This window comes from Varroa destructor, unplaced genomic scaffold (assembly GCF_002443255.2).
Source record: "Varroa destructor unplaced genomic scaffold, Vdes_3.0 BEIS01000005.1, whole genome shotgun sequence".
Taxonomy (NCBI): domain Eukaryota; kingdom Metazoa; phylum Arthropoda; class Arachnida; order Mesostigmata; family Varroidae; genus Varroa; species Varroa destructor.
In genome coordinates, this window is record NW_019211458.1 from 30,708,150 (window position 1) to 30,731,665 (window position 23,516).

At 41.0% G+C, this 23,516-nt stretch overlaps 1 protein-coding gene and 2 long non-coding RNA genes across 4 annotated transcripts; 2 read left to right on the forward strand and 1 right to left on the reverse strand.

The window, feature by feature from the left end:
* Nucleotides 1-2,599: 2,599 nt before the first annotated feature.
* LOC111251950 (uncharacterized) lies at nucleotides 2,600-9,148 on the reverse strand. 2 transcript variants are annotated; one of them, XM_022809128.2, is made up of 5 exons: nucleotides 8,852-9,148; nucleotides 6,811-6,861; nucleotides 6,352-6,536; nucleotides 5,788-5,850; nucleotides 2,600-2,790 (listed from the first exon to the last, which is right to left on the reverse strand). In XM_022809128.2, exons 1-5 carry the CDS (start codon nucleotides 8,940-8,942, stop codon nucleotides 2,764-2,766), a joined length of 417 nt encoding a protein of 138 aa, XP_022664863.1. In that variant the 5' UTR covers nucleotides 8,943-9,148; the 3' UTR covers nucleotides 2,600-2,763. The 2 variants fall into 2 exon arrangements, with proteins under 2 accessions (XP_022664863.1, XP_086846560.1); XM_086990434.1 differs by lacking the exon at nucleotides 5,788-5,850.
* On the forward strand, nucleotides 3,066-6,661 carry LOC147755549 (uncharacterized). The gene is made up of 2 exons (XR_015328636.1): nucleotides 3,066-4,280; nucleotides 4,963-6,661. It is a non-coding gene; the product is annotated as an uncharacterized LOC147755549 (long non-coding RNA).
* Nucleotides 9,149-10,136: 988 nt separating the features above from the next.
* On the forward strand, nucleotides 10,137-12,383 carry LOC147755550 (uncharacterized). The gene is made up of 2 exons (XR_015328637.1): nucleotides 10,137-11,003; nucleotides 11,943-12,383. It is a non-coding gene; the product is annotated as an uncharacterized LOC147755550 (long non-coding RNA).
* Nucleotides 12,384-23,516: the final 11,133 nt, after the last annotated feature.

Sequence of the window (23,516 nt, forward strand, 5' to 3'; positions counted from 1 at the left end):
GCCAAATACATGAAGTGCTCGATAATGGCGCTATTTCTGTTCAACCGTTTGGTCAGGATCAAAATCGGCTGATAGCTACAGCATCCTGAGGAGTCTTTTGATAGGATGTTTCGCTCGCGCTATGACTCCCTCATATTTCGTTTCTGCCTCCAACTTTCTTAGTACTAGGCTATTCGTCCCTATTATTATTATTAATCGTTTTTTAACAACAGACTTCATCCTCAAGTAGCGATGCGGACTGCGGGACAATGCTAGCTTATCAGCTAATCACACACCTAGGCTAGCTACCTCAGGTCCCATCAGGAACGGGTCTCCGTCATTATTCACATGGAGGGAAAAAGCGGTAGCCAAACATTGTAGCAAGCGTGAGAGGCAGACTTCTTTTATTCAATTTATTTTTGGTAGAGGGAGCGCAAGTAGCAGTAGAGCGCCCTCAATTAACAGCAGTAGCGAGGCGCTCGCAGCGAATGTCAACCTACTATGGGAATCAGAGGTACGAAAGCACAATTCATTGTAAATATATAGACCTTTGCGTATGTTTGTGCGTTCACTGCATTTCAATTGCAAATACACGCGATCCCGGCATGAGGAAGCCATTCGGTCTGATGTGCCTATTTAGGTCCGATACGTCTGCCACATATTGGCTATAGGCTGTGTCTAGCGGTGGCCGCTTTTGCACAGTGTTAGTTAGTCTAGGCGATTTCTATTGAGGTTCGGTTCCGGCATCCGGAGGTATTAATTAAGGATTCGATATATGGTTCAGTGATATAGCTTTGTTTCGTTCCCGCATCGTAGCCGTCGCTGATTACGGGCACAAAGTTCGCCGATTAGTCTGTCGAAATAACTATGAAAGTGGCGCTCATAACTGATCGAGCTAAGCTCCAACTAAAGAAACGCTTATCGTGAGTGATCATCCCGACATCCCAAGTGATTTTTTGTTAACTCGTTAGGGCTGTTTATACTACTATCTGATTTTTTAGCGTGTGGTATGCTTCTTTAAGTGGTGCTTCCCTGATTCGCTTTCATTGTTCAATATCGTGCCCGTTGTTAATTACCATTCCCAACAAAGGTATCTATGAGGAATTTATGATTACGATCGCTAAACGCATCATGGGTCTGCTTAATCATCCTGACCTGCCAACTTACCGACAGATGGTACCAGCTTATACGCCGTATATCGAACAGTTTGTTGTATGCAAGTTTAGCAAGATCACACGTTTCATTCATGGCTCAACCTCAGCTATAGCACTCGACTAAACAATTAGTACTAACATACAGTTTCACTGGTAAAAAGGTTCAGGGTGTGGGATCGTCGTACTCACTCACCCCACTACGAGATCAAACCATGGCCAGCAGCAATAGTATTCCAAGCCTTCGGCCGAATTCTATAGCTGTGAAAATACTCGAGTTGGGACGATATTTTTTATGGCAGTCGACAGGGCTTAAACCTCATCTGAAGTCCAGAACTGACGGGGTGCTCGAAATCCTCTCATTCGTTGTACCACTCGATGTTGGAAATCAGATCGCAGGGATAAGTAACATAGTGCTGGCCAGCTGAAGCACGATTTCGTTATAGGAATTAAGCCGATCGTTGATGTACAGCTGGTTACAGGGACGACAAATACAAATCTTTGCCCAAAATTAAGATCCAATAAATCAAGAACGTTAGCAATTACCAACTCGTTAGCTATTTCCATAATAAAATATTCCTAATTATATTCCCTAATCATATATATATATATATATCCTCTATATTAATGAAAAAAGCATTATCTAAATTTGCATGATAGATAACATGCATCAAATGAAGAAGTTGAATAATTTTAACGATATATTTTAGCATGACAGGCGAATTCCCCCCAGACTAACGTTAAGGACCCTGATCCGAGCAAGTATCCTTTTTGTCACGGGTAGTGTCCCGAAGATATTCCATACGGTTTCGCGCGCATCCGTTTTATATATGAGTATATAGCAAGCTTTATGTAGCATCTCATTCGGTTAACATTTACTTAATCCCAACTAGTGGTCGGTGTTCGTATCTAATTAGAATGAACGTTTCTTAGCTCCATTCACAGTTACCGAGGTCCTTTGCATATCGCTAATTAAGTGCTTCTTCTACCACCTTATAACCGTTAGCTACAGTTCCACAGCATTCCTTTTTACCCAATGAAAAGTTGTGCCAGATCCTAGAAAAGGCCACCGTCAAGTCGCGTTAACGGGGGAAAAGAAAACGTGCCTAGCAAGCCTTTGTCCGCACTAGCTTATTCCAGGAATAAGAGTGGATATTTGAACATCAGCGCACAGGCTTGCTAAAAATATATTCTAAGTAAAATTTGAAAATTAGAAGCAGATCTCATGAATAACATAAACTAAAATAAAACTGAAGTAATAGAATTTCTGTATCAACGAAATGATGGTGTACAGAAGAAGACAGCAAAGAATTGTTAGGAACATGAATTGGAATTGACGAGCCTTCTACCCCAATCTGACCCGCAGTTGTCTTGTTTAAGCCCCTCTGTATGAATGAATCTATACATATCTGCAGCAGATTGATGGGGCGTAACAGCTGTTATCTTGTTTTGATCTTGATCGAAGACAGTTTCAAACTTTTTTGTATATTTTATTGATATCGCTATTATGCCAGCATACAGAATGAAGTAATGTCAGTAAGTTTTCGATTCCGAATTACAAGTAGCGTCATCACCACTGAAACGTACCGAAAACGACCAGCGTTTTTGAGGCCATTTGACACAATTGAACAGCCTAAGCCGGCGGGTGACGCATGCAGTTCTGAAATTAAAACCCATAAGGGAACACGTAAAGTCATGAGCGTAGAGCGCTACCGTTCATTCTCTTTGTTTCCTCCCAAATGTGTTAGGCGTATGAGATATAAACGCGTATCCATCGAACAAGCCGTTATCACAAAAATGCTAAATTATAATTTGCATTAGAGCTGGTTATTTAGAACTGATCTGAATTTTTGGCTTATTACGAAGCTGCAGTTTCGACAGAGAGCAAGGTCCCACAGAAAAAAAGGTAAAAAATCCTCATACTGCACAGGACGTTTTACATTCTACTATTAGTACCTGAAAATGCCTATACTTTTTCTATTATAATTATATAATCTAGATCTTATTTACATGTTGGAGAATCTGTCTCATAATTTTTTTCACTGAGCTAAGAGGCCAATTTCCACGAGGGAGAGGAACGCGGAGTGATAAAAGCAAGCGACAAGTAAGAGTGTGCCTACCGGATCTATTACCGGCGAAGGGAACATTAAAGGCGACGGCGAGATGATTAAATCGATAACGACGGTAGCAAACAGATATCAGATCTCAGAGTAGATCATATCTTTTGATACCCTAAACTCGCATATTTTTTTATATTTTATCGACAACGCATGCGTTAGATTTTATGGACAAAAAACAATCCGTTTAAAGTACGGGAATTGCCCACACAGACTGTGCGGGTTCTTCCAAACATGGTTTTCACAGCCGCATGAGATGCCCTCAAACAGCCACCTTACCGTATCGGAAACGCGTGGTAAAATACTGGACGCGGTCATGCTTTGTAAACACGAGTAAAAAAAAACTTCATTTAGAATTCCAGTTTTCACAGTCTCCTGAGTGCCACAATAAGAGCATTGACTTGGGCATCTAAGCTGTGAAGTCAGCCTGCCATTCTATCGTCACTGGAATATGTAGTCCCAAGCATTTATTAGTCTGACAAAACAAAAGCTGAGCCACATCAAGTAAAATGTGTTGGATGTCGATGACATGTTGAAGGAATTGACTACAAGACTAAATGGTCAGAAAACTTATGTAATCTCTTCCATATGCTCAAGAGAACTCGGTATATCGTCAGCAATCCTGATAGACTGAATGCAAAAAAGCATGGAGTGCACTCCGCCTAAGTGATGACCGTACATATAGGCCGTCAAAATTTTAAACAGAACAAAATTCATGTATGGCTTGAGAACTGACTTTTGAAGTGTTCCGAGGTTTACTTTTTCCAACGCAAAGTTAAGAAGACCAATCTTCACTGCCTGTCGTCTTCCGAAAGGTAACCCTTGAAGCTATCGATGGTGATCGGTGTGCACCTGATGCTTTATAGTATTTTCAGAAGGATCGAGTAACTGAAACAACTGAAGACGGTTGCAGTTTTTAGAAATGCATCAAGACAGAGCTCTCCATTGTCAATGTCATCTGTGATCCCCCGCCAAATGCGCTATGGCCAGTTCTGTCGTTCAAGACTTCCGCAAAACGAATTAAGTAAGTAAGGTAGGTCTAACACTTTCAAAGTATCTATGAAGTCTGCTAATCTATCCTTTCGAAAACCTTAAACAAATAAATTGCTAGAGGTATTGGATGGTAATTCACAGGCCAAATGAATTCCTTTTCTTTCGTGAACTAAGAAACAATCTTCGCGCTATTTAACCCAGTAGAAAAGGATCCCACCTCAATGACTAGGTTGATAGACTGGCGAGAAGGCGTGTCAAGGCTAACGCGGCGGTGCTTAACAATCTGCCTGGGACATCAGCTGCACACCGTTGTCCACCATTCATTTCGTGCTATTTAAAACAATCTGAGCCTTGCTGAGATACTTTATCCTAAAGGATGCACGGCCGATAGTTGATGCTGCTTATGAAATTTCCCTTGGGCTTGTCAGCAATAAACAGAGAATTGTGGACTTGATGTTCAGAGTTGAGGTTGCGATAGTAGAACAATTCAAAATTTTCCTCTAGTGCAAGAGGATCTTTGACAAATTTCTTCAATTTGCACGTATTGGCTCTTAACGGTGCTGATCATTATAAAGGGTATTTTTTACGAGCCGCCATGCCCTTCTATATTTCGTGCCTTGATTTGCTGTATGCGACCTCATCGGTGCTATTTGTATCATTTGTTGACACAGAATCCATGACGCCTTAGTTCAGGTGAGAATTCGAACTTATTTCAATTACAGGCTGAACTCTCGATATCAGCCTGTCAAGACGCTGTCATGTAGCCGAGTGAGAACTGGCTGTTCAGGAGATCCGCTCGAGGATGACGAAGAATTCCTTCCAAGCATAACAAGGATGGGATGGCCAGGGCAGACATCAAACTGTGGAGGCCGCGCATGAAAATCTATCACAGTTTGCCACATCTATACAGTTAATACAAATCTTCGAAGACGCGCGAGTAACCTTATTAACCCTTAATCTCTATATGGTGCACATTTGTCATAAATAGCCCTACCGAACTTTGAACTTTACGTTCAGGTCACCGGACAACAACCAAGGACAGGAAACTTTCAGGAACAACCTCATCAAAGACATGATGTAGGGAACTCCTGCAAGCAAAATGGCTGGAGTAAAAACAGGCCTTCAAAATAGAATCTTTCCTCACTCAGCGACGAACTGCGTAAACATTGCCGTCATTACTGCTTTTTTTTTTTACTGCTGACAACATAATGAGACTTGACTGCACAAAGATTCTTTGTGACGTAGAACGATTCAAAAGAATACGGTAGTTGACAAATTTCGTTTGCCTCACTTACACCCGCCATATCAAGTTTAATCCGTCATCTTCAGAAAAGACTGTCAAACTTTCAAGTTGCCGTGAAACTTGTGCTTTTCTTCGGGTCATGTGCAAAAAGCTAAAAAGGGCCGTGTCAGATCAGATCTTTCTAGCATCGCCGCAGCTTGCGCTAATGCTTGAAGTACATAGACATCTAGCTAACTGCCCAGTATGTTGCTTATAATAATATGGTAGAAGAAGCGTATGCAGAACCTTGTCTGATTCAACTTACCCTCAGATGCTTCAAGAAAGCTTTCATCTGAGTCTTGTCTTTGATCGTAAATGATTTGGAGCCCTGTAAACCCACAGTGAATAGCAGTCGACGGTCATAATCGGATTGATTAGCTTGGAGCCCTTGAAAGATGTAAGTCACCGTTCTTTATATGGTTTCGCCGTATGACAATTTAGCTTATAAAACACAAATGAATTGTAATTGAAGACTGCTTCTTCAAACGGTTACATACCATCTGTATACCAGATACTGTGTTTCACGTACATATTGTATGTATTGTAATATTTGAACCTGCATAGCCTTTCATTGCAGTAAGAAATATCAAAATGTATTTAAAATGTAATCAAAAAGAAAATAATTATAAGAGTAAGATAAATTCACATGATGAGGCTATTTTTATACGTATGCGCGCGGTGTACATGTGAAAACACAAGGTGTATAATTTTCTACGACTTGCACACCTAAGAACTTACTCATAAACGAAAATAATTAGTTCCTAAAAGAAGTAAATAGACAAATGGAAGTTCTAATATTTTCGGAAACACCTAAGCTACGTTCTTATACCATGACAACGTGTTCTGCTCGCTTAAGGACCCGCAGAAAATATTTGGACATAGCGCCTTTCTCCTTTGAATTCACCGACTTTTCTTCAGCGTCAGCGATTTCGCCCATGATGCGTCCGAGTTCGCGTTGGGACTCGTCAGAAATACGTCGACTGAAGTCGTGATGTACGTTTTCAAAACAGCCTCCTGGAACAAGTAACATTAGGTGAAAATTACATGTTGGTTAACATTTTGAATCAGACTAAGCTAACGAGATCACATATTCATCCCGATAATAAACTGTGATAAGTTGAGCATGGCGAAGAATCGCATACTCAATTGACCTCATTTCCGAAGGGACTTTAAGCAGAGCTTTCTCTGTTACACTGAGCTGGCCTCCTACGACCACTTATAATTATTATTTCGTATATTATCAGAATAGACGGTTACTGCAAACGGCCACGCTGTGACCAAGACGCACTTGATTGTTCGAGCGGATCATCGTCCCGGCTCAGGTCTCCACTTTCGCCCTCTGTAACATGAACACAAAATGTATATAGAACCCATTAGTCCGCTATTGAAACACAATTGACACAAAGTCGTCGACGACGAAAAAATAAATAAATAAAATACATAATAAAAAACATAAGCTAACGAGTGAGGTGCAGCGAGGCGAAGCGCGCTTTCTCCCTCACCTCGGTCCTATGCCAAACACTTCTATCTTGTACATTTAGATCAGGCTACGTTATATCTGTAGCGTTGTGTAGGTGATTGTCAAGGGTATGATGCCGGCACGTGTTCTATACTTAAGATATGCAAGGGATATGATACGGACAAATGAATGCTCTTATTTGATTGACTTCCGTTATAGAAACAAATGCTAGCTCGTTAAATTTGTGGTAGTATTGATAACACCGATACCAATGAACAGCGAAAAGTAGTACCGGTCGTGAAACATCTAGTTTAATATTGATATGGGACGTTAATCAATTTATAACACTGCAGAAAAATGTACTTTGTACATTAAGTTGGTCTCCAAATTGGATTGGTTGGTTGGAAATTCCAAATTACGCGCCGCTCAAAGGGGCCTCAGGAATTTTATTGCTTGATCAAAAATCAAATCGGCGGGTTAATACCAAGATGACCTCTCCTTGCTTTCCATTATACACACGGGTAAGCGCAACGTCATGTATATTATTATATACATGTATATTATTATATACATATATATTATAGTATTATATGAAAAGATATTTTTTAACGCTGGACACTGCTAAGCTATTATATAATAGAAAAGGCAGAGAGAAGGCTGCTGCTCGTTGAGCACGAGTTATATATCTAAAATAGGCACCAATATGTACAGCCTACGGTTGAGTGGGGTGGACGATTGAAAGTACCTAGTAGGTTACGGGTTGCCCATTCCAACCTGGGTTTCCGTGAGTAGCGTATTTCGTTCTTTCTTTGGAGCAAATGGAGGCCTATGTTCGAATTCGGATATAGACACACTTTATTTCATGCTGGGGGCAAGCCGTTCGAGGCAATACCTAACGGCTGTGCCAGACGCAAGATCTTAAATAGTTATTATTTAGGCTGTCTTGCTCAACAATCACTGTTGTCAACCACACGGACCACAAATCTTGAACTAAGGTACGGCGTCATTTTCGAAAAAAAAAAAAGAAAAGCAAAGCACTTTAAGCAGATGACAAATGAACCATAGGAGCAATCCGTTACATTCGACATATAGTCCATTGGCCTTAGCCGGCTTCTAAACGATCACCTGTGAGGCAACAAGCACAATTATACGGACCGGTTCTATCATCCATCATCGTAACAGCAATATAAAATCAATTCTATATAAGTATCATTATTTGTACTAGGCATATTACTGCATTCCCGCTTCCTTGTCCTGCCGGTGCAGTCGGTCGCGGCTTTTCAATGAATACCATTATTTCGCCACAATCCGGGAAAATAATCCGAAACAGGCGCCTCAACGACGGTGGCGGTACTTTTTTTGCATTTTTTCGCTATCCCGTTTTCTATTTTCATCACCAACCACATCAGCGCTACATCACCGTTAGCACCGGCCGGGCAACAGCCGTTACAATGAAAAGCGTCACAGCTTTGGGAATCCGTATCGACCTTCTGTTTTGTTGCTTTTTGTTTTTGATAAGGCCGTCGTTACTAGCTCTGCTGCCGCTGCCATTCACTGGCGCTGTCCCGTAAGCGGTAACAATAACATTTGCTAACGCCTCGACTGTTGGACCTCGCGTTTATCGCTACGAGTCACTTTAAGTTAGCGTAACGCCCGCTAAACACTAGACGCATGCCAAATTCTTCATTCTCTCTTCGTCTACTGCCGGTTAAATGAATTTGGTAATCCACCTTCAGACGTCAGCCCCCCGCCTTGGCCAAAAGTATAGCAGAACAAGCCAGAACCACGAAAACACGACATTTGATGCGATACGTTATTGCTCAAGCGATTTGCGCTTGCCGAGCCCCTACACAGTAAAACTTCCACTTACGCGCAAACGTCATCAGGGTAGAGAAGAGACCGATAGAGATGAACAGCGCAATAAATTTCCAACCGGATTGTTTCGTCTTTGTTGAAGGCATCGTTCACGCGACGTGGGTCACCTACACAAAAAGTTCAAGCAACGGTTAGAAGACAACAAAGTTATTCTTACGCCCGGATGAGATTTCAACAACAGGAGGCTAGCGCTTGCGAACGAGACTGCTGCACCTCACAAGGTAAGAGTGTCTGAGCGATCAGACTTCACTGCTTAACGGTTGTCTGTTGGACGTTTGTGACGCTTGCGGACCGAACTGCGGCACTCTTAAACCGCACGTCGCGCCACGGGCGAGGGTCGCCCTGAATCAGCCACCAATCCATGAGGTCCGTCGCATCGGTGTAGTCGCGCTCGGAATAGCGCGTGTAATAGCCTGCTTCATAAGCGGCGACATAAACGACCCGCTACGCGAGAATACAATACTAATCGACAGCTGAAATCATAACAGCTGTGATATGGTACAAACAGGGTACGTAAGAACAATTGCTACTGCACGAAAGGCAAAAGAGAGAAAACGAAAACGTGTTGAAAAAACCTCTGCGCGCTTAATGAAAATCTAACTCTAATCGAGTATAAAACAGCTCCGACTATAGAATAACAGCAGGCGGCGTGCGTGGACGCATTGTTATGCATTGCACTATCGAAAATCTATGGTTTTAAATCGCTTTATAATTGAGTTGAATGAAAAGGTCTAGCAACCTGTTACCGTACGTATTGACGACATAACGTTGCTAGCATTGGCTGATGTCGGGGCCCGCCCAATCAGACTTCATAGACGTTTCCGAACAACGCACAACACGCATGGTGACGCTCGGCAAATAGTTACCATTAGCTGCAATTGGGTGGCCGGGCTGAAATTGCGGCCCCAAGCGCTAATTTAGGAACATGTAACGTGTTATTTTTGCAATTCATAGATACGTATTTCAGAATGACTGCACGATTGTTTTTTATGCCTTGACATAGAAAAGTTCATTAGATGCACTTTCTCTTTACAAAGCATAAAAGTTCAACTCTTAACTTAATAAATAGCCAGATAGTTTACTCGTATGCAATGTAACTTGAGGTATTTAGTTGATCGTTTGTTGCGAAGAGTAACACTATAGTTTGGACATCTTTCATCCTATACTGTTCTAGTTATAATACTGTATAAAGCAGTATACTTATAACAGCTAAATGATCTTAGAACGAATCCAAACCGTTCCTAGTGATCTGCTAATCATTATATATTGCTTTCAGGAACCTATACACTCGTATTGGGGACTTCCAACGCTTCCCTAAAAACTATCTGACGTTTATCTTTCTGGAGCACGGCGAAGTATTGCTCAACAAAACCTTCTTAAACAGTCCCGTCTAAAAACGAAATAACAGCCAGATGTTTCTTTCGTTGAATAGCGTCTGCAATCTCTTTTAAATTACCAGCGAATTTATAAAATCAGTATCGGAAAAACCGGCAGTATTTCGAATGTACGCAATGGCGGTAATCATTTGCGTTACTCGTCACTAGGTGCGACGTTTCCCTTCTGCGAACTCTGCACAGTGTTCGTGCGTAGCCATTAATCGTGGTGAAGCAATATTGAAACGTTGCCTTGTCCAGAACGTCTGAAATCTTATTTTTGTTATTTCGATGGTCGAAGACAATTGTACTTTGGAATGATTTTCATTGGTTCCGTCCAGCCGCTGCCTGGGCTCGTGTGATTTCACACATCAGTTGATCGATCATCATCGTCGTCGATTGCTACACATGACGGTATTTCAGCATGACACCACAACAGCAATAAGGTCGACAACAACAAGGTAGGCATTAGAAAAATAGCCAAAAGAAAGACTAACGTCAAGAAAAAAGAAATCATCCAAGAAAGAAGAAGAGTAGGCGAACCTATCCAGCGATTACAGCGAATGAAGACCAAAAACAAAGTCAGTTGACCACAAGTCGTCGCCTCGTGTTCATCTCCGACGTTCCGCAATTGTTCAGCCGCCGACTCTGGGCGGCCCTCCGCGACCAAAAAGCAGAGCGTCCCAGATTGTTCCGATATTACTGATTTCGCGTCTTCGATTGGCACTCGAAGGTTACCAAGAAATATAACATTGGCTACCGCTACATTTCCCGGTAAGTTGTTGTTTTTGTTGTTGATTGCTATATGTATACAGGATGAGAGCGTCTTCAGTTCTACGTGTGGCCCTTTCTAACAGCACAGATGGGCTTACTACACGCTGTCCTTCATCTTTGTTTACAGACTTTATCCTGTGAAGCTGCGTTTTCAGCGTAACCGCTAGTCAAGTATGAATTAGTAATGCTTTTAAAATTTCGCGTTATGGGTTGGGATTGGAGATCGCGCACGTCAGACTTCCTGTACGGTACTATCTAATCGCTTCCCTTTGCGTAGCGTAGCATTACCTGAATCAGGCTATTGCTTGCCGCCCGAGACCCTTTGGTCGACATTTAAGAGGGTTTTTGTTAGTCAACAACAGCGGCAATAGCAATAGTCGACGATGCTAAAGGCTAAGCGAATTCGAATGTAAAGTTGACTGAAGTTGCGATAAACGCTTGGTAACTGCTATGAAGTTCTTCTGCGATCCATTGTTTTATCGATAGGCGTTCAGTGAATCAATGTCCGCTTCAAAGCAGCGGGTCGGAAATGAAACAAAAATCTATTTAATCTATTTAAGATTGGCCTGCGTATTAAATGTTTAAGGGTGTCAGTCATGTTACGATAGTATCTATTCGTTCATGTTAGTTATGGCTTAGGACAACAGATATTTCGTCTTTCGTGTCCACTATTAAGGCTAACATTTGGATGATCATTAGAAAGGATAGTACATTTGGTGTTGTTGCTTTATTTAATCACAGCATTGATATCGTGTACGTCATTAGCGGGTATCTTCTTCCTTAGTGAGAATGCTATATCGTTGTTATAAGAAATAATGTCAATCTTATGCACATTGCGTATCTATCTATATATATTTAGTCTATTTGTTTATGTTTACTCTTACTGTGTTACTGTTTGAAAGCATTTGAGCAAGTTTTTTTTTTTTTTCCATATTTAAGGTGCCCGATTACCCATAAACGTTTACGCGTAACGTAATATCGGTGTATAGCAGAATACTACAAACCAAGCTACCATCATCGCGAATAACCCAGGCCTACACTGTACACCTTCATAGACACCAATAACAAGAAAATGTCGAGATATTTATTCTCAACGAATGTTTTTGACCATAAACAGATTTGGTTTACGCATAAACTTACGACGCTGGAATGGGTTAACTGCCTGGGATATATTAGCAACTCGTTCTTAAATTTCTTTCCTAATTAGGGTAATACGACGGACCTGATCCACCAAAACCCATCCATTAACATCTGGCTATGTACATCGTCCTGGATATTAACCCCTGTACGGAAAACATCGTAATATATGATATTCAACATGGTACGCTTTCCCTTTAAGGAGTACAAGTTAGTCTTGTATTAAACATATACCTATCCTTCTGTGTATGCCTGTTGATTCCCCAGAGATAGGCACTAAGGTATAGAACTATTAGATGCTTTAAATAAATGTTCACGTTTCGAAGTAAATCACTGCTTCAGACAGCTGGCACCCAGCGCTGATTGTGTCTATGCCCAGTTTGGAAGTTCGACGACCATTTCACATATTCGTAATTTTTGTCAGTGGGCACATGACCACAAGGCCAGCTGTATAATACTAAGACAGTCGTCAGTTGTGGGCTTCTACGAAGTCTAGAATTTCCTTAAAGATTTCACGCAGATAGGCTGATTGGTGATCATACTATTTGTTTAATTAGTTATTTTCTGGAGATGTATCTCGGTTTTTCTTGAACGTTTTCATCTATCGGACAGTCAGAACAATATGGGAAGGATTTTTGTTGGCTTCTTGTGTGATGCAGAAAACAATCGAATGTATTTCCAGCGTAGGCCGGTTTCAGGTCACGACGAGGCTGGGCCTTTCCGATTAAAAACACCCTTGTATATTAAGCAGAAACCATTAATACGTATCCTATTGATTGCTCAGTATGGATTATTTGTACAACGGATTCAATTTTGGCATTGGAGAAGAAAAATTGCTATTTTCATCATGTTTTGTTCTGTCAAATGTCATTGTAAGGGAACGAACGTTATGACCAATGGTCTGTTCAGTCGAGAGTTTGTTTACATTTGCCAGGTATTCATAATAATAATAGTGTTAAATGCTAGCGCCAATGTTGTTAAATCCCTATGTTGGTCAATGTTTTACCTTTCTGCAATGCCTACTAATGCCTCAGCAAAAGATTCAGCCTTGAAGATCTCAGCCAAGAAGAAGTCAGCCTACCCGATTGACTTTCGTCTAAACCAGGTATTTTTTAAGTACGTTTAAGGCGGTCACATGGTAATAATGGGTACATTCAATTAATAATCTGGTACTCGACAACAGAATGAGATAGTAAATTTAGGACAAATTTAGGTGGACCTCGTCAAACGGCTTACGCATTTCCGTTATAAACTATTTTTAAAAGCTGGCCAGTTTTCAATACATTATTAAAATCATGCTTTCCGTAGGGCACGATAACGTCAAGATGAAACCAATACATATTAGCATTGTGGCGTTTGACTGTGATGGCAAATCACGCAAGCTAAATGCCGCCAACGAGATGTCATCCCACTGACGTGCGTGCCTCAGTCCTAGCCGCATTTGAAAGCACTTCAAGCGGTGGGTACCTACAGCTCAAACGAAGAACGTTCCTAACAATGAAAGCATCGTTATTTGGGTACAAGCAAAAAACAGAATAGAAATCTATTGGTCACGGAAGCACAACTAACAATCGTCGAGGAAAAAGTAGCCTTTTTTGTTGGCAAAGGACCTGCAATATCTGATTTCCGCTATGTGGTTGATTTTTTGATCGTATTCTCACCGCTCGCATATATATATATATATATATATATATATATATATATATATATATCGCGATCTTCTCATCATGTATTATAAAACTTTTTGAGGCCATTTTTTCGAGTGGCCAACATCTCCTCGTTGCTTTTTAATTTTTAACGACAGTTCGACTTCTTTTTGGCTTACATCCCTATTTAAAAGTCGTCTGCTGGATTACAGTGGCTTGCTTCTGTAGTAACATCTTTTTTCACTCATGTGGAAATTGCTGTTCAAATGAACTTCCACAATCAAGGGGCTATTTATTTTTTTCCCTCTAGGATATTTTTTATAAAGTAGTATTAGTAAGAATGATTTGATTTGGTCTTCCACGGCCAGCTGTAGGCTCTGTGCTTCACCTACCAAAAGGCGCTTTTAGGGCGAAACTATAATAGGTATCACCTAGAATCTCATATGATCGTCTATATATAGCATAATCCATTTGAAAGTTGTGTGTTGAGACAAATGCGACATGACATTTGTAGGTAATGACAGCTGTAAACCAAAAAATCGACTGTCAAACTGGAGGTTTATTCTTTAGAGGTTTATCAGACCGGCGATCGTAATCGATGGGCATCATCTACGTTACGTCCAAATTTGTGCAATTCAATATATCTTGATATATTCATTTGAAACTCTAATTATTGCCGTTTAATCGACCCGCTCAGATAATTGGTTTCGAAGCAGGTGAAGGCTTGTTTGTGAAGTTTTGCGTCACTTACGGCGGCCTTGCCGGTCAGCTGAAGCTGACAAATTTAAGCTGTCGTTGTTATGTCGAACACAGTTGCGACTGTAGCTAACGCATAGCGCAGACGGTTCGAAGTATAGATGAGGTTAGAATCCATCTGATTATTTCCAAATGGTCCATATGGAAGCGACTACCGGTAGCAGGACTATTCGCTCTGTGCAGTTGATCTTCATTACTAGCTAATCCCCGTCAATGGTTTATGTCACTCTGGCGACATCTTCTACGAATTCGCATACGAGTTGCTAAGCAGGAAATGTATCGTAATCTATTTTGTTTTCCAACTACGAAGAACCGTCGTCGTCCAGTGTTCACCCACACAACTTTACCACAAATTAGTCTAAATCTGTTATCTTACCTTGCAGTCCTCATTGCGGTAGCCTGTCTATTACCTGCAAGTGGCCTAGAGATGAATCACGATCTTGTTTACACGCAAGTGTTAATGCTATATCATTACATTTACGTAAACTTCGAGGAAGAAATTCTATTCTTTCAACTTTATGTAGCTAACCTTGTGCAGAAACGACGTACTCAATAAGAGTACGTTACGTCTTCACGCAAATTTAAGAGAACTTCCCGAACTCCTTATATAATAACCAGTTCATTGCATCAAGGTTATCATTCAAAAATACCGTTAGCCAAGCACTTATAGTGTCTAATGTTAACAACAACAAATTCGCAAAATGGACATGATTTATTCGAGGCCGTAAACTTCGACGAGGCTCCGTCTTTGTCGCGCCGTGAGGGCGTCTTATTCTACAACATAGCCTCAAATTGCTAGAAAAACAAGAGCCAAGGCCGACGCGCACGCCTACTCTTCCAGGCGCTGTTTAACTTGACCTACTTTGTGTAGGGGATGCGGCTATTTATCTGTCAGAATTTGCGCTTTTTCTGCGAAATTTTTCAAACGACCTATTTTTTTTTCTAGCTAAGGTATACGTTTTACACTTCTTATGCGCAGCAAAATACACATTGACAACGCTACTTTATAATATATATAAACGTTACATTATAATAATAAATTACTATTATAATGTGCGGAAATCGCATGTTAAACTTAGACGGCTTTCGGTTGAAGCACATAGTTAGAAACCGGTATACAATTCCTTTGGATAAATGTGCGACCGAGCATTAAGAACGACCAGCTGACTGGAAGAACATATATGGCACAGTTTGTGCTTTGTTTACATTTATTCTGACACGCGATTTTAACGGTTGTTCGATTTTGCGAGGATTAAATCGAATCACGTCGCTGATGCCTGACCACTTCTCCTGTTACGTAGTTATAGGGATGCATTCATTCCTGCGCTTTTCCATCTATGGCCAACGACAGCTAAGCTTTAAGTTGCCTAGCTAATGTAGCAACAATATGTATCTCGTTTTCGATGAGTACACCTAAGGTTTATGGCTTCGTTATAAAAAAAGAAATCGGTAGGAATAAAGAAATATATATATATATATATATTCGTTATTTAGGCTTCATTTAGCTGGAGGATTTGGCTGCGAGAATCAGCTGGAAAGCTGATTCGATTATATATCCAATCCAGCCAGAAGTGCCGATTAAGACTCTTCACCCTTAGAGAAAACTAGGCTGAACTTCAGCAGGGTGAAGAACAGAACAGTTTCTAGTGGAGCAATTATGTGGTTACAAATATCCTATTTTCTTAGCTTTGTGGGTTCGCAAGGGCCAATTTTTCGTGTCCTGTTACTTGATTCAGTTTGATTTCTCGCATTTGATATCTCTGAGAAAGTCGTCATTGCTGTACACTCAAGAGAGGAAAACGTTTTCTTCTTATGTCTGTAACCGAGCAATCGGTCATTAGGAGCAAAGGTAAGTTCCGAGCGACATTTCAATTAAGCAATAAATAAGTATGAGGCTTTCAAGTTTCTGGCCAGCTAGAAAAAAGCAGCCGTTTAAAATGCACACCGTCTGTTTTGTATTGAGTAGTTATAATAGTTTAATATTTGTGTCGAGGTCCCTACCCTGTCGCAGTACCTACAATGAATGTCCATTAGTCCGATAGCCGTATTACTAATCTGTTCATTTTCGTGCCACTGCACATCTTCCAAACGATCTGAAAACTCCAGATCTTCTATCGTCTTCATACCGTTTACTTACTCTGACAGTGCAAAAAGCAATCTTGATAAGCTCGACGTCCTGTTGATTTTTCATAATATTAACAACCGTCGCCAACAAATTCTCTTGAAAAACTCCTCGTCGCGGAAAACTGACCGAGCGGCCGCTATTGTCGATAGCTGTGACCGCATTTCATAGAACGATTACATCGTGGCCATTGTAGAGCAGTTTGGTAAGAGTTCCCATCGCACATGGAGCAACTTTTCGGACATTTTCGATGCCAGTAGCCCCAAGATTGGAGATTGTCTTGGTAATGACGGCTAGCTCTTCACCATTGTACCCATTTTCTGCCAAGACACGTCCGACGGTTTCGATGCCTGCATAGTCCAGGGTAGCGGTTATGCCGAAAATATGTTTTACAGCCAGTGTGCCAAAGACGGTCACTGCCAACTTTGCAAGAGCGTCATCACTTAGTCGCTCAGATAAACGACTCGTAATTTTAAGATAGATCAGCGTTTTCCAGGGACGACCGTAAGCAGCTCACAGGCTGCAAGTGGGTCACATCGGCAGACTCGCAATCCATAATTCGCTGATAGAACCCAGAATCTGCGACATCGTGCTACCTTCATATTAAGATAACCGCTGTAGCAAAGGGCACTTCGGATGAAGCTTGCACAGTCTAAGCAAGTGCCAGGACACACCATTGGCAGGTTGGCGTTCAGTAATTCAAATCGACAATAGAACACATATGGGTAGTCTGGATAAAGAGATACAATGTCGGTTAGCGAGAGCGGTACCTGTTTAGCCATGATGTTCCTTTCTGATCTGAGCGGCTTATTAAACAGAGCGCACACCGCTTCAACCAACGCTGGGATGCCTGGTTTCTCCAGTCCACCATTTTGCAACTTCTTCGCTGACGCTCGCTCTCAGTCCCTCATCGTAAGCCTGCACAATCTACACACACGACCGACAGCAGAAAATTAATCGGTGGGGTATTTTTTCTTGCAGGCGAACTGGCAGAAACGCTTGACTTTGTATTGAATAGTAGCTTCGTCAACGGCGTGGATAATCGCGATAGCATTGGTGGTAGCATTGAAGTCTGTAAAACTAAGCCAAATAAGGCACAATTTTCTGATCTAGACGGTGCGATGAGCGTACACATGCCATTTTCACGGGCTGGGAACGTTGTGGCTATATGTCGAGTGATGGAAATGAGTTCGCGCCAGTTACGCCATAGGATCAGCCTCTAAACCGGTAATACCAAGTGGAAAAAGTTCCCTTACGTAGCGTGACGTGCAAGCAGTTCTTGTGTGCTATTGGCTTTATAGTTCCGTAGGCTAGATGCATTTAGTTATTATGCAGAGAAACGAACGCGGCCCACAAGAACGAGAACTTAGGTTGGAAATAATGCTTTCAATCACGGGAGAAGTTTTTTCCGGTGTGTCGATCGCAGCAGACGTTCAGCGTTCTTGTATCTCGTGACTCATTGCTATACATCGCTGAGGTCGAACAGTTGTCGATTACTACGCCAGTTGCCTTTGTATTCCTATGACAACAGGCTAAGTGGCTGCATTCAGTGGCTAATTAAATTGAGTCAACTTACGTGCGCAGAAAGACGCTGCGAACATTGTATACACTTGTGAACGTACCTCACGCACGTAATAGCAGTCTTTTATAGAACGGTGAAGAAATGAGACTGTTAACAGCATCACTTGAGTACCAACAAGCATCGTAACTTCATAATGGTTAGGACGCCTTTCCGTCCTAAGCGTGTCTGTGAGACATATCAACTCTCCCCAATCCTTCTTTGACTAAATCTATGCGCCTTCAAGATATAACGAATAGCGAGAAATCTTGTGGAGCAGTCTTTTCTCGCGCGAACATAATTAGTTGCTGATATACACTGAGAGATAGTTATTTGTCTCAAAGCGAATCGACGGCCGAAGCTCTTGTTTTGCAAACCTCCTGCGGCCCGACACTTGGAAATAGATGGTATTTATAGCCAATACGTTGGTCATTCTAACAATAATCGTTGGGTCTTCACCTGAAGAATGCTTACTGCTATCGAAAGTCGAACATGATTTTTGGATTTACCAATTTGTAGCAATTGACTATAACGTCTATCTAGATGAATAACTGTTCTATGTAGAAGCCTTACATGCTGCTACGAACCAGAGTAAAGTTGCTACAAGAGCAACTAATATCTTATATATGTACGCATAAATACACAAGCAACTATTGCGGCAAAACTTATATTTCCCCTGCGTTCGGTCAAAGTACTGTGCTACACAAATGTGAAAAGTACTTTCCCTGATTCTGATCGGATATGCGTGTTTGGTGTGCGTGTATAGGCTGTATAGAAAAAAAAGGCATCTGCACACCTGGCTCACCGCGAAAACAGGCTAAAGTTTTGTCTCTAAATGGGGAGATTCGATGTGAGGGACCATTATCCAGCTTTAGAGAACGAACTCGGCACTAATGCTTAACATGGCACGCTTGGCCTATTTGTTAGGGTCTATGTAGAATGTACTTCGACAGGATCCTTTCGAGTGAAGACTATAGCGCGAATATGCAGCTAATTTTTTTCACCTCAAACAAATTTTTTTCTGCCAGTGCTTATGGTAAGAAGTCAAACGACGGGAAACGTTTCAGCATGTAGCGTATTATTATAAAATTTCTGCGGATGTAAATCAAACCCACTAAAAACTACTCTTACAGTTTTAATTCCGTATTTACAATATATTTTGTATTTGTGAGCGACGTCGCGGTGATATGTGTACGCATGCGCTATATCGTTTAGCATTTACTACAGGTGCTTCGACGGAACTTATGCGTATAATTACTTTTTAGACTATTATTGTTGAAAATAGACCCGCACAAAAATACATACAATATACAAGCTTCAGAATTAATGCAAAGAGGTTTTTTAGGTATTTTTGGCAGGAGGCAATCTTTTTTAATATCGTAGAATTCACCATCGATGAGATTTTTGAAAATCAACACATCGGAATTTGTTTCATCGCTAATCATCTGCTTATACCAAACAACGTGTTCCTATTTGGCCATTCCTCTGTTAAACTCGATCAATGATCAAAGCTATTTCGATACCTTGGAACGTCTTAAGAAAGTTGCGGTGCGTGACTAACTGCCATAGTTGCTGGAGATCTTAAGGCCAACTTCAACCCTATCAACACGTTGTCGACTAGAGAGACTAAAGGATTTCGAAAATTAACACGAAAAACATACTAATGGTCCTATGCGTGACGTGGCTAGCAAGTTACTGCACCTTTGAACGTATTGAGTGTTTTAACAAACATGTGGATCCCAACTTGCCAGAAAGAAACAAGAGTTAAAAACAACAATCAACAGCGTCACGTCTAATTAGTCGAGTAGCGCTGCAGTGGGCCCAAAGAGCTGACTGTTGATGTGTCACGTTTTCGGGTACCGTCGCGACAGGAGTCACCCGAAAAGTTGAATTCAGGTGATATCGATCGTCCGTGGCATAGCTTTTGTTATGTACTAAGGAAGAAATCGGTGAAAGCCTTTTTACTGAAAGCCGATGCGCGAAACCGGAGGCAGATTGTGAGAGTGACTGTACTCGATGTCTGATGCAGGGCATAAAGGCGGCATTATGATAGGCGGAGCTGAACGACCGAAGAATTTACAAGCTCGACACCCAACTATATAAATCACCTTCTGAAGTCTACAACCATTCGAGTAAATGTCATCGTGTTTCATGGCACGAAAAAGCGAAGTTCTTAATCTGGCCACAATCACTGACGGGAAGTTCACTTTAGTGAGAATGCGTAATGTCGGTAAGTTCTACTTAACATATGAGTTCAACATCCATGCCGGTCATCAACTGATTAATTTTATTGCATCGGAAATACGCAAGGTTTACTGGTTAGCACAACAAGTTCTTCATCTGAGAAAATTACTTCGCGTGGGTACGGCGACGTTCTACCAAATTCTAATCATCACAAATAATAACTGCGGTGAGATTTGAATAAGTTTTCCAGCTCATTTACCCGTGCCGTAACCTAGGCGTTTTCAACATGAAACACTATGGATTCATTACCGCAACTGTTGTCAATTGTGCTTCTAAGTTCTTTCTATGCAATAAATAGGTTGCTCATTGTGCTGTTCATTGTACTTATTGCTCCAACCATTTTACTTAACTGACTTGAACAGTCATACATGTTTGTTATTAGTCAGACAACCTTGTCAAGCTCGAGGTACGTTGATAAGAACTCCTCAGGTCTATGAGAAAAATAATATTAGGTTAGGCCGAACTTAAGTGCGTGTGCCGCTCATTGCATTAGAAGCCTTTGGTACGCCCCCTGACGATCAAAACACCGTTTCATGCGAGCAGGCCTGACTAGAATTCGGACGTTTATTCAAGAAGTCGATAGAAACGTTTACGACGTACCTCGTCAGTTATACCGTACCCACCATGATATCTGTTCCCTGTACGCCCACCAAAGGCGAGTCGGTTCGATACGGGTTCACATCTCAAAAGAAGTGTAATGTACATTAAATGATAACGTCATCAAAATCTTGTCTAGTCCGTGGGTTTCTTTTCCGGTCGTTATGGTGGAAAAAAAAAGGCTTGATCCGATTTTACGTAAATTACCGGAGGTCGAGTACGTTCACGGCAGGCTCCATTTTGGGGCCGACAAGTGGTTATTAGCATATTTTCGTGGCACGAGGTGACAAGGGGAGAATTGTTTTTTTTAACCCCAGACGCTCCATCTTTATTCAAGCGGGCAATGCTGTGCCAGCAGTTGATAAACCGGGTTCTGGATAAATGGCGCTACAGACTGCGCTGATTTATCTCCGGAGATTCCATCATCCCCACGAAGTGTTCTCTCTTGTCAACGTTACTGATATACACCTCAAGGTTCCACAAGGTTATCGGCTTTCGGGAGCTTGTATACCTAAATCATAGGAATCCTCCCTAACTCAGAAAAACTTGTGATGATAGACACTCAAGCTTCATTTACCACTGTTTGTCTATTACAAACGTTTTTGAGACCCATACGGGACTTTTTCAAACAGGTATACGATTAATGGAAATTCCTTTTTGCGTGAGCTGCTACTCACCAGAAAGCATTTTTGGTGAGTAGCTTCGCCATCACCATCTTTAACCAAAAGCAGGCATTTTTTCTGGATTTGTTAAACGAATGGAAGAATCTTTCACTACTGTCCTATATAATCCCATTTCTGTCTGCCTCACTTCACATTGTGAAGACATATGGGATGAACGCATTATAGTAATTTGTCGTTTCCGCGATGTGTTGGGTTAACAAGATTTCGATGTCCTTGACGAACGTACCAATTTTATTTTTCCAATAGCGCAGTTTTTCTCTACTCCGACGGTGTTTGGGTTTTCTTTGTTTATTAAAAATTTCTCTCGTTTTAATAAATTTCCCGATTAATTCACCGTCCGCACGCAAAGACGTTGCAGTGTACTGTAAGCCTTCCACCCCTAGGGTACATCCAAAGGGTCTGCCGACCCCTCAAAGTATACGTCACTCGTTCAGTTAACAATGATAGGCGTCTATTCGGATTACCCCATTTTACGGGAGACGATTTCGTCGCAATCGCACACGTTTAGCGCGTACTCGATCGAGGCACCTGGCTTATTCTATCTATGATCCGAACTCTGGTGTAGCTCACACGACGTTTTAAAAAAAAATCAAACGTTTGTTTTAAACAAACTTCGGCGCTTTTCAAAAACAAGCTAACGCATTCTAAATTTTTTTGAAAAAGATAGAATGCATCTGATGGTCCTGTGCGGGTATGTTAGGAGTAGTTCAGCTACGTACTCGCGTAACAAGAGCTTGTAGAAAAGCAGCAGACTCATCCGGGAAGAATAAAACCGCCGATCAAAGTGCCTCATAGAATAAATCCTGCTCTTACTTCAGTTTGTGTTCGATTCGGAAGTTTTACGTCTTAATTTAGAACGAAAAATCTATACGAAACTAAATAGCAATTTGTTTTAAAAAAAAATTGACTTAAGTTGGTGTTCGCTTTGATTCTAGGAGTGACAATGGTATCAAATTTGTGAAATAAACCCTTCAATACTAACCGCTTAAATCTGTATCATCCTGTCAAAGGCATTGATGATAGATACAGTGCATGCAGACAAGGCACAGTAGGACCTTGCCGTTCATAAGGACTTCAATAACTGGACCATATATGTATTTAGACTATTTTCAGTGTTAGAATGGTTTTCATTGAGTTTTTTTGTAATTTGTCATTACCATGATTGGTTTTAAGTTTGAAAAGGTAAATCTATTATATCAGTTTCAATAGTATAGCACTTTACCTTACTTTATTATGATTCTACATAAATTCTCACAATATCAATGTTCTCCGAACATTTCGCATAAATTGAAGTGACTAGCACTTTAATAATGCGACCTGGTAAAGTTGCAATTAATTAAAGTTAAGCCGAAAAGTTGTAAGATCTTTACGCTGTCTGCATTTAGCTACAGCGTATATAATAGCTGAATCAAGTTTACTATGAGCGTACGTGGATGTCAAATGTCTGCCCAAACGAATTGTTTTTTTGCCTATACGCAGTGTGTTTAAGCCACCAGGCAGAACTTGTATTTCAAATAGGAACTACTATGGGAAGATGAATTAAACCGCGTTTCCTGTTTTTTTCTCGTATGCCATAATTGATTGCTAAGATATTTTCTACGCATGAGAAGGATGAAATTTCATTGAAGAGGAAGCCTTTCAGAAACAAAGTCTAATTCTTTTTTTTACACTACAAACATTTGTTGTACAAGACAAATATAATGCGTAAGCACGTTGCGTCTCATCTTTTTTTAGCACGTATAAGCTATCTGGCTTCAGTAACGAAAGCTT

Excerpts from the sequence above, each read along its gene's own strand:
- LOC111251950 (XM_022809128.2), bottom strand. The coding sequence starts at position 8,942 with ATGCCTTCAACAAAGACGAAACAATCCGGTTGGAAATTTATTGCGCTG. Across the intron at positions 6,862-8,851 it reads TACCCTGATGACGTTTGCGC|AGGGCGAAAGTGGAGACCTG; the intron begins GTAAGTGGAAGT and ends TTCATGTTACAG. Across the intron at positions 2,791-5,787 it reads CTTTCTTGAAGCATCTGAGG|AACTGCATGCGTCACCCGCC; the intron begins GTAAGTTGAATC and ends TTTTAATTTCAG.